Below are 11,893 nucleotides of genomic sequence, written 5' to 3' on the forward strand. Positions count from 1 at the left end.
CGGATTCGCTACAGGAGAGCCCTCTAGAGCGATCGAGGTCGTATTGTTACGATTATGTAAGGTAAAAAATGTAAAATTATTACGCGTTTGTTGTTAATTCTTTCAACCCTTCTTCGCGAGCTTCTTCGTTACTAGAAATGAATTTCAAACTGTCAACATTGGTACGACAAATAACTGCTGTGCGTAAAAAGAACCCACGATTTCAGTACGGTATATCGTACACGATAAATCGCGTCGCTGTCGCATAATGTGCAAATTGATTAAAGCAAGGCGCACACTTGCGATGTTCTGTCTCCTGACTTAAAAATCGCGGTCACAAGTAGGTGCAATAGAACTTTATGTCTGTACGCGCACATACTATTTTTTTTCGACAGTCGCAATATAGAATTCGAAAAAATGGGTGCTGTAATCGCTCTTGTCCTTCGCTTGCGAAATAAACCGATACAACGAAATATCGAAGGATCCTCAGTATTACAATCACTTTTAACGACAATTTATTTTAATCTTACAAAATACATTTTATAGTTAACAAAAATGCATCAAATTCATGTCTGGGGCATTGAGTCTTGGTTTTTTTTCCCAACGATCTTGGTGCATAAATAACGATTTTGACATGTTTTGGTCAAAATCCACGTGGTCGCCCAAAATGCATCAAATTCATGTCATGGGCATTGAGATAATGCCCCTAGTATTTTTCCCAACGATCTTAGTGCATAAATAACGATTTAGACATGTTTTGATCAAAATCCATGTGGTCGCCAAAAATAGATCAAATTCATGTTTTGGTCTTTGAAATAATGCTCTTGGTCTTTTTCTCAACCATCTTGGTGCATAAATAACGGTTTTGACATATTTTGATCAAAATCCATGTGGCCTCAGAAAAATAATTTAACATTTTTTAATCACACACATGCGGTTATCAAACGTGCACGTTATCAACTCTTTCAGCATCAAGATAATGCGTTTGAAAGCTTTTACAACTCTAAATTCATGTGTAAAGAATAATTTTGGGTACATTTTGCTCTAAAACTTTTGACCTAGACCACAGAGAGAGTTATATTGAATTGTTACACTTCTAAGAGTCATAGGGAATAATCTAGCGAAAGTCCGAACTCGATACATGACCTAGGGAATGAAATATGTTGATTTCTATTATATTGAGTACGCAGTTTTTCCTGTTCCCGATTCACTCGAAGTCCTATAACTTTTGTTCCTGTTGAACCAGCTTCCTGAAAATCAATAGCGTCCGTCCTTAATGTCCAACGTACCCGTACACCAAATTTCAACACAATCGGTCACTTTTAAAAAGAGTTAGAGCTCACACGGACGGACGGACGGACGGACGGACGGACGACAATACAAAACTATAAAGGATCTGAGGATCCTTAATAAATAGAAGAAACGCGGTATTGAGTAAATAGAACAACTGTGGAGTATGCCATGCGCTTTGTTATCCGTTATGCTCGACGTTATGTTTCAGATGACGATTCGCCTCGCACCAGTAAATGGTATTAGTGTTCTAAAATAAACCGATACAACGAAATACCGAAGGATCCTCAGTATTACAATCACTTTTAACGACAATTTATTTTAATCTTACAAAATACATTTTATAGTTTAACAAAAATGCATCAAATTCATGTCTTGGACATTGAGATAATGCTCTTGGTTTTTTCCCAACGATCTTGGTGCATAAATAACGATTTTGACATGTTTTGATCAAAATCCACGTGGTCCATAAAAATAGATCAAATTCATGTTTTGATCATTGAGATAATGCTCTTGATCTTTTTCCCAACGATCTTGGTGCATAAATAACGATTTTGACATGTTTTGATCAAAATCCACGTTTTCGCCAAAAATTCATCAAATTCATGTCTTGGGCATTGAGATAATGCGCCTAGTCTTTTTCCCAATGATCTTGGTGCATAAATAACGATTTTGACATGTTTTGATCAAAATCCACGTGGTCGCCAAAAATGCATCAAATTCATGTCTTGGGCATTGAGATAATGCGCCTAGTCTTTTCCCAACGATCTTGGTGCATAAATAACGATTTTGACATGTTTTGATCAAAATCCACGTGGTCGCCAAAAATGCATCAAATTTATGTCTTGGGCATTGAGATAATGCGCTTAGTCTTTTTCCCAACGCTCTTGGTGCATAAATAACGATTTTGACATGTTTTGATCAAAATCCACGTGGTCGCCAAAAATGCATCAAATTCATGTCTTGGGCATTGAGATAATGCGCCTAGTCTTTTCCCAACGATCTTGGTGCATAAATAACGATGTTGACATGTTTTGATCAAAATCCACGTGGTCGCCAAAAATGCATCAAATTTATGTCTTGGGCATTGAGATAATGCGCGTAGTCTTTTTCCCAACGCTCTTGGTGCATAAATAACGATGTGGCCTCAGAAAAATAATTTAACATTTTTGAATCACACACATGCGGTTATCAAACGTGCACGTTATCAACTCTTTCAGCAGCAAGATAATGCGTTTGAAAGCTTTTACAACTCTAAATTCATGTGTAAAGAATAATTTTGGGTACATTTTGCTCTAAAACTTTTGACCGAGACAACAGAGAAGAGTTATATTGAATTGTTACACATCTAAGAGTCATAGGGAATAATCTAGCGAAAGTCCGAACTCGATACATGACCTAGGGAATGAAATATGTTAATTTTTATTATATTGAGTTCGCAGTTTTTCCTGTTCCCGATCGAGTCCCGATTCACTCGAAGTCGTATAACTTTTGTTCCTGTTGAACCAGCTTCCTGAAAATCAATAGCGTCCGTTCTTAATGTCCAACGTACCCGTATACCAAATTTCAACACAATCGGCCACTTTAAAAAAGAGTTAGAGCGCACACGGACGGACGGACGGACGGACGGACGGACGGACGGACGGACGGACGACAATACAAAACTCCTTAATAATTATTTTCTAGTATACATTCGTACATTTCCCCATGTATCTTAATAAAGACTACATTAAAGAATCAGGGAATAAGCATCCATGACAAAAATATATTTAGAATTTGACATTTTTACTGCAATAATAAACCCAATAACCCTCACAAATGACGAACGATTGTCGACGGTAAATTGGCACTGCAAACTGGGTATGTATGTAACGTTTTGCGGCTGAATTCTATGGTTTAGCGATATCAACATTTGGCATTATTCGCAAATTCGTCGCCAATTTTTGATTTTTCCATTTCCATTTATTGTACCTTTTATGTATGTCGGGGATGATAACTAAAGAAGAATCAAACTTGAGACATTTTTCAATACGTGCTATTCAAGTTGCCTAAATTCTCTATTGCTTTGATGAAGGATATTTATGTAGTCTCCTGTATTAATGGTTGAAAAATGTAGTAATTTTTGTTATTAATCGATAGATGTCTTTTTATATGTATTAAGAAAGGGTATGATTCTAAAATAATTGAGGAAATTATAATTTATAACATGATTTTTTTTGTTACTCACGTAATGTGACAACGCCTGAAGAAACGAATTTTCCTTAATTAAACACTACTTGGTTAAATATGTGTTATCGTATCACTGATAGGTAGCTACCGATCTTTGGAAAAATCCAACCCTAACCAAAATAATACAGAAAAAGGATTTGGGAAAGTTCTGCGCATCGAACGTCCGTAACTAAGTTGCCTTATATTAAGGTTGCTTTTTATACCATCGTAACTTTGGGTGATATTTATTGTTTTCCACATTAATGATTAATGTAAACACGAGTGTAAACATAAGGATTTAGGTTTCTGAAAATTAAAGCGGATGGGGAAATTGTTACGTATTAAGCGAACCGTAAATGTTTAAGCGGGTTTATAAGTAACCGTATAACACAACAAATGCGTAAGACAAATTGATTTTTAGCTTCCTAGGTATTGCAACTTTTTATCCAAATTTCATCAAATGTTATAAGATCATTCTCGAGATCATTTTAAACAACTTCTAAGAACACAATTTTTTCCGTCTGTACGTATAGGTACGACGGATTTTGTTCGAATTTTGGTTGTGTATATTAGGCATACGGAAAGGAAAAATAACGGGCCGGATTTTTAAAAAAGGAAATTTGGAGCGCCACCGCAAGTTAAAAAACTAGAATATTTTTTTCAGCAAAACGGTTATTTTGATTTGGCAGTGTCATTAGGCATAAAGGATGTGAGGAAGCTGTTCTGTCAAGAATTTGGCATCTGGTTTTTATACTAAAAACCGAGTTAAAAACACAATAATAAAAAAAAACTATAGACATGTTAGTTTTACTGTAGGTAAATCAAACATCTTACAAATTTGAAAAGTTTCGAATTATTGCCAAAGTTTGTCCATAGGTAAACATCCTTCGATTTTTATTTTCTTCTTATAAATTGATCTCAGTTCTTATATACAGAACTTTTGGGTACCTAACCCTATTTTACACCAAATGCTAATTTGATTTACATTCCTGAGACGATGCCGATTAATCACTTCTGATTTCGACTCGTTTCAATTAAAAAGACCCGTACATTTCGGAATTAGTATTATTAAATCTCGAATATATTTTGGAAATTAAAATCCTGATTTATTTAATTGTTTTTCGATTATTTTCAAATCAATATTTAATTTTCGACTTCGCGAGGTTTATCAGACATCACAACCTAAATCGAATTTTTTCGGTTTTTCAAAATCTTTAAACAATTTTTATACGATGCTTTTCATGAACTGAATGCATGCAAAACAATGTCGTTCGTGCGGTTTAGGCGCCACCGTAAAAATCTCACAAGATCTCAAAAATTAGGTTTTACTTATTTCATAAATTTTAAGAATTCCTTATGAGTGTTATAAATTTTGCCGAAAAGTACATGCACCTGTTGTCCGTAAAAACACTAAGGCAAATAATATTGTTCCCAATGATATTTTGATCAAAGTTAATTGCCTACCTACGTACGTATTTGAAACGACTTTTATCTTATCCTGTCACCAATTACATTTACAACGCGAGTTTAACATGAAGAATTAAAATTGCTCACCTACATACCTACTGAAATGAGAGTTAGCGTTAAAATTTAAGAAGCAAATATGCATATTAAAAGATTTGTTAGAACATTGGTGCTCATAAAGAGACCTACCTAACGTGAAAGTACTCATTTTTACATAATAACCACCATTCCAAATGTTTTTTTGAAATAGTTCAATAAAGTAGAAAGTCTAATAATTTTAATTAAAAAAGTGCCCAATTTTTGGAAATTTCGAAAACTAACCGCTTAAAAAAGTAGGAGTGATTTTAATTGCAAATTGCGCACACTTTCCGTGAATGATTGGTAGTTTGACAAAAATTCTCCTTGGGTGGGGAACAGGTGAAGCGAAATTATTGTTCCAGTGGCAAACCACAAATCGTGTTTTCTAATCGACACCAAATCAATGTAGAGATTATTTGAATGCCATAAAATCGGCAATCGGCTGTGAAGGACTGTAAAGCGGTTGTAGAGATTAACACGTTTTAATCTTATACCATTAAAAACGCGAATAACTTAACAAAAAATCCACCTGCACTTTACACTTAAAATATTTACACCTAAACAAACAGCACGGGGTTAAAACGAATGTCACGAAGCTTTTCACTCGTAAGTGTTTTCCTGCAGGTTTTAAATGTGCTAGAAAACGCATTGAAGTATTATTGCTTATCGAGATTAGTTTTCACATAACTCGGCTATTGTTCTTGTATTGATTTGTAACTACGTTTTGTCGTTTAACTGTAATAAAACCGCATACCTGTACAAACGCAAGTAATTTTCAATTATTTCTTTTTGAATTGGAAAATACCACTCGGGGATTTATAAAGCGTCGCGCCTGGTAGCATGTAACCGTTCACTTAAACTAGTTATCAAAAAGGGGTAGTTTACTCACGTCGACACATAAGGGTTCATCCAGTAGGTCAGGGGCGAGTGGTGCCACGTGGAGCATCACCCAACATGATCCTAGATAGAATCACTACGGCGTCTACAGCGCCCATGCGACAAGCGTCGACTCCTAGGTCCCACTAGCACAAGAAGTCCCACCAAAATTCACCGTCTTAAACATACACTCCGCAAGTAGGCCAATTTTTCGATCATAATACGCACAATTTACAATTTTTACGTAAATATAAAAAATAATTTAATTGCGATTACTCATGAAACCAAAAATTCCATAATGCCCTTATTTGTATTTCGCATTTAAAGGGACGACGAAAAACATTTTATCCGCATATTTTGTAAACACAAATTAATAAAAGTTATAATCCACACACCTTCTCTATCACAACGCTGATAATACAATGCTCGGTGCGCGCTTCTATGACCGCAGAATCGGAATGGTTCGGGCTACCCCATCTCTACAGGTACGCTACGCGCATTGCGCAAGCTGTTTGTCGCAAAACTCTTCCAAAAAATTTTCGAATTTCCGTTTCAATCAAAAATCTAGTAAGAAAGCGCATCCTAATCATTACAGCGCCGATTGGTAATTTCGTAGATGCAACGCCACTACAATACGCGAAACTACGTTTGAAGGGGGTAAAACGCTCAATTTGTCGCACACCGCACTGCAATTCACACGCAGACAGACCGAGGGTTTTACCCGCAACGCTTTCGACTTAACACCTTCAGAAATCAATCACCGCTTGGTTTAAAGTGAGTGATTTAGGGACACACCTAAGGGCAATAACCGCAATCAGGTATACCGATAACAATATTTACTTTGCAAATAGGTACACCTAATTATTACAGTCGGTGAAACACACTTGCTTTTCCTCGAAACAGCACCTATGTAGTAGATAAACACAACAAGAACTGAAAATAGCGAGATTATCATATTTCTCAGCCTGTTTGAGTTGCATTCCGTTACCTATAAGTAACACACGTTTTAAATTTGTCAATATACCAGTTCTTTCATAATAGCCAACTATTTCCAATTTCTTAAACAAATATTTTAATTCAAGAGCTACGCACGAAACTCGTACCGAAATAACATACGGCGCGGCGTCAGGGTCGTACCTATTTGAAATTACATTTTAATCACGTTGTATAACTATTTCCGTACACAATTTGATAGAGATTAAAAAATATCGTGCACTAAATAAACTTATAAACTGATAAAAACCGAACTACTTATCTACACGTAAAAATGCACCCGTTTTTACCTAATCCATCTTACAAAACGTGAGATTCAAAAAGTTTAGCGCTTCAAACCTCTTTCGACTGACAGCTTTCGTTGCTAAATCAAACGATTACGTTGGATACCTGATGCAGATCAATTCATACCCAGAGCAATCCACATCCAGGGCGGGACTACACAAAGTATATCTTAATATAAAAAATATTGAGTAAAAATGCAAGGACCGAAAAAATTATCCCAAATAAAACATTCGTACCACTGCTGCTACAACTTACAGACACGTGCAAATCTCAAAAAGTGCCTATGCATTTACAAAAAATTTAAATTTTCAAAAAACTGAGAAAAGTGTCAGAATTTTAAGTATGGTTGTGTTTCAGATATTGAACTCCCCTTGTTATTCGATTATTGCTATCCTATAAAATTGAATCTTTCTTCAGGATTCTTCTTATAAAATGAAATTGAGGTAGACCGTCAAGAATGGATTGCACTGCATGTACAGGATGGTTCAAATGCCTGGCTGGTATCTCCGCAACGGTGAAGTAAAGTGTAGGTTAAATGGGGCAACGTTTCTCATTTTCGTCACTAAAAAATCGCATTTGAAAATTTTGAAAAATCTCTCAAACTAACTGAGATATCACCGAAAAACTGAAAATGTCAAATTTCGTTTTCATTTAGCTAGCTTAAACAGGCGGAAATGCACTTCTAGGATAATCTGAACCTGTTATCAGAATTTCCATAGTATTTCCTATGGACGTCATGCGGAAATAGAGGACAAAAAAATAAATTCATTTGAATGTATCGCTCGAGGTATCACCATCATACCCATATTGATTCAGCAAGATCTGGTTCCGATGGATGTTTTGTTGAGAAGTGAATGTAAAATTTTTTTTGAAAATTTATGTAAACGTAATTGTTTTTCTTCTTTTGTTCTCTATCTCATTCCGTAAAAATCCAATACGGCGCCCATATAAGAAATAAGAAAGTAGCAGTCTGCAGCTTCTACATCTAACGTGCTATGGAAATTCTGATAACAGATTCAGTTTCTCCGAAAAAAAGTGCGTATAAATGGTGCTGACGGGAACCGTCCATTTCCGGCCGTTTAAGTTAAAGAAAATGAAAATGAAATTTTAACATTTTCGGTTTTTCGGTGATATCTCAGCTATTTTTAAAGTGTTTTTTTTGTCACAAAATAGAGCAACCTTCACAGTTACGGAGATCGCGATGGGGAGCCAAGAATTTGAACCACCCTGTACAACGCTAATTTTCTTATAACGGGCGATCAAAAATGAGTTGCTGTCGAATCGCCTTTGGAAGTTCAAGTTAAATACGATTTCCCATGTAAACAAAAATTCCAAAGGTCACTCGACAGCAACTCATTTTTGATCGCATGGTATGTGGCCGTATTTTTACGAAATTTTAACAGAAGTTGCAACTTACAAATGAAAAATGAATGCACACTAAAAAATAAATTATTTATGTGCATATTTAACTTGGTGACTTGTGTAGGTACCACTGTTTTCTGAAATTTTAACAGAAGATATTTCTTACAAATCGGTTTGAAAACGCCCGTCAAGGAATGGATAGCGGTTGCGCCTTTTTATTTGTAGACGGATTTTTCGAAAATTTTATGGAAGGTGGTGGTATCTACTAATAAAACTAAATTGAGCGCATTAATAAAAAAATAGATTACGCATGTGCAAATTCATCAGAAGATGCAGAAAATTGAAAACGTACTTATGTCAGATAATGAATTGCGCGTACGCAGAGCATAAAAATATGCTATTGTGGCTTGCACTAAGGAAGGAATTTTTTTCTGTGTCTCTTACAAACACAGTTACATCAAGAAATCTATTTTTCCACTTCTCATGATTTTACACTTTTGTCGTTTATTGTGCTTATAAATTTTCTACGTTTGTTGCATATTTATTTTTGATTAGCTAAACATGAAACTTGCTCTACTTTTTGGATCAAAGAAACACAAAATTTTATTGAAGAAACGGTTAAATATATTGATAGAAAAAAAGAGACCCAACGTTCTTATTTATCAGCGGTTTTTCTCTGAAATTTTAAGATGTGTGTTAAGTGCTTCCTAAAAAGTATAATTATTATGCGTCCACAAACTTATATTGTTTATTTGCGACCCAACCCAATCCTCCTTAAATTTCAGCGGAAGATTGAAATCACTTCAAAATATAGATTTCCGCATGCGCCTTATATTTGAAGCACTTTAATTAAAGCACTTACATTATAGATAAACTTAAATTCAAAGTATGAAAATAGAAATTTCATCTCGCCCATTTAAGTGAGTATAATTTACAGTAATAATTTAATGGTTTGCAGTAAATAACATCCGATTAAGTTGTGAGTGATTTCATTAGAAGCGCGCTTAATTAATTGAAATTTTTGAATATGCCTCCGATTTTTATGATGGCCAGAAGTCGAACAATTAATTAAAGATGTTTTAATTTTACTACGTTCGTATCCGAATACGCAGGACTGGGTGGGAAAACCGGCATCATGGCATGGCCGAGTATATAAAAAGTAAAGCTGTTGTTTAGAGGGGATCTTTTTGCCTTTGGTGTTTTAACCAACACGTAAGCTCTTTTTGTTTTTTCCATTTTGCTAATTACATTTGTAAGTACCATAGTAATTTTTGATATTATGTGTAAATGTTTGCTTTTATATTAAGTTTACCGCACCGTATTTACAGCTATTGCTTTTCCTCGCACAGTAAACTTCTACCGCTCGGCTACTTTTAAAACGAATCATGGTAAATGAATGTAGATGCAGTGGTGAAAATGAAACAGTTAGGATGCTGAAAAAAATTATTGAAACTATACCCGCTACATAAATGATTACATAAATGATGCAATATGTTTTCAGAACATAGAGGGTTCATACAGGATCATCGAAAAAGGTGAATCCAGATCATTAGTAAGGCTGTAAAAAAATTACTTATCTTAATTGGGACCACCTCCCACCTGCCACTAAGCGTCCCAGGTCCGAATCATGGCACCGTTGCATCCGCCATACACTGCACGAAAACATCACTTCAATAAAACCATAATGGCCGTTTGCACCGACAAATTTAAGCGGAGCTTAGCTTAAGCATCGCTTAAAATCCATGGCAACCATTGTCTCAATAATCGTTGGCATGGATTTTAAGCTATGCTTAAGCTAAGCGCCGCTTAAATTTGTCGGTGCAAACGGCCATAAGTATTTTCCTCCTCAATACATTCATTATCACGTCACTATCACCGTCATCTATTAATGAACTCCTCATTCCTCTCGTAAATATACACACAAGCAGACCCCCATTGCCGATAGGTTGCCAACCAGCATCACGTTGTCGCGTGCAATAGGTCGTGTTTCATCCCAATAGCTTCAATTACCAGGAAAGGTTATATGAATACCATTTGTTGACGTAATCGTTGATCGTATAGGGAAATGTGGTATCCAACTAAGATCTTCATGTAGACATTGCATTTCGAAAATGCAATAAAATACAGGGTACATCCAGTGAAAAAACACATTTTCAGATTTAAATTATCAATGAAAGCTGTTACCTGTTAGTTCTTATCTGTTAGTTGTTACCTGTTAGCTGTTATCTTTAAGCTGTTACCTTTAAGCTCTTACTTTTAAGCTATTACCTTTAAACTGTTACCTGTTGGCTGTTACCTGTTGGCTGTTACCTGTTACCGGTTAGGTATTACCTGTTACCTCTTATTTAATAGTACTTTGATTCCATTAAACGGATTCGACTGTATTTACGAAATTATATTTTTACAAATTGACAAACATATGCAACCGCGCGCCTATGACTGCTCATATGGAGGTAGCTCCCACACATTGGTTGCTGCGATTTTAAATTGCTCATTTCAAATAAGTATGTTATTGGTGGTAAATATTTGTGGTCCGCTGCTATGTAAAAATAGTCATACTCTTTCGTACCACGGTTATTTATTACTCTCTACCTAATTCTGGGAATTATAAGTCTATCTTATACGATATATAGCAAAAAATTGCAAACATACATACTAAGGGGAAAAACTAACCTTAATCAGGTGCATACGTATTACATACAGGTACTTATGTGTAAATTCATTCTGAACAGCATAAAATAGCGTTTACTTTAATTTTTACGTGTTCTTGCGAATTTGCGGAAAAAAGAGAGAAAACTACGTGAAGTTTCCACGCAGTTTTAAAATTACAACGGGAGCTTAGCCAATAGACATTTTAACGCATGAAAGGAAAAAAAAAGGTGTTACAAAATTCATAAATAAAGACTAGTATTGTTTGGTTGAGAAAGACTACCTGCCAATTATTATAAGACGAAGAGGTTCTTTTTTCTATTTCACCATCTCCAGTTTGCCGTCGGATACTGTAGGTATGCACTGTCCTGAAAATCAATGTCCAGAGCGCCGACCGTGTAACTAAGACCTACCTACTATCTGTTCACCCAACAGATGCAGTTAAGCTCCTCCCAAAAAATTCCCGGCAAATTTAAAAATGAACATTTTTAATTGGCCGAATTTTCAATATCTGTAACACACGCAACTATTTGCTTCCAATTATAATTTCCGTACCTAAATTGACATCCTTAACGTCAAACCTGTCATTGCGTTTTGTATTTGCCTTGCCTCAATTTGCCGTTTATTTGATTTATACAAACAAACTAATCTTTTTGAACTTAATAAATTGAAACTATGTACTGCTGTGTGTTTAAAGGTCAATATTCAA

The 11,893-nt window shown here is 35.4% G+C and overlaps 1 protein-coding gene across 1 annotated transcript in view; it reads right to left on the minus strand.

Moving 5' to 3' along the window:
* Positions 1 to 6,360, minus strand: part of LOC116164619 — a 77,579-nt gene extending 71,219 nt beyond the window's left edge. The window contains exon 1 of the mRNA XM_031478809.1: positions 5,909 to 6,360. Coding sequence (XP_031334669.1) covers positions 5,909 to 5,928 — 20 coding nt within the window. The 5' untranslated portion in view covers positions 5,929 to 6,360. The remainder of the gene's footprint in view (positions 1 to 5,908) is intronic.
* Positions 6,361 to 11,893: the final 5,533 nt, after the last annotated feature.

The sequence above is a fragment of the Photinus pyralis genome, unplaced genomic scaffold (genome assembly GCF_008802855.1).
Source record: "Photinus pyralis isolate 1611_PpyrPB1 unplaced genomic scaffold, Ppyr1.3 Ppyr1.4_LG2, whole genome shotgun sequence".
In the NCBI taxonomy this organism is placed as follows: Eukaryota; Metazoa; Arthropoda; class Insecta; order Coleoptera; family Lampyridae; genus Photinus; species Photinus pyralis.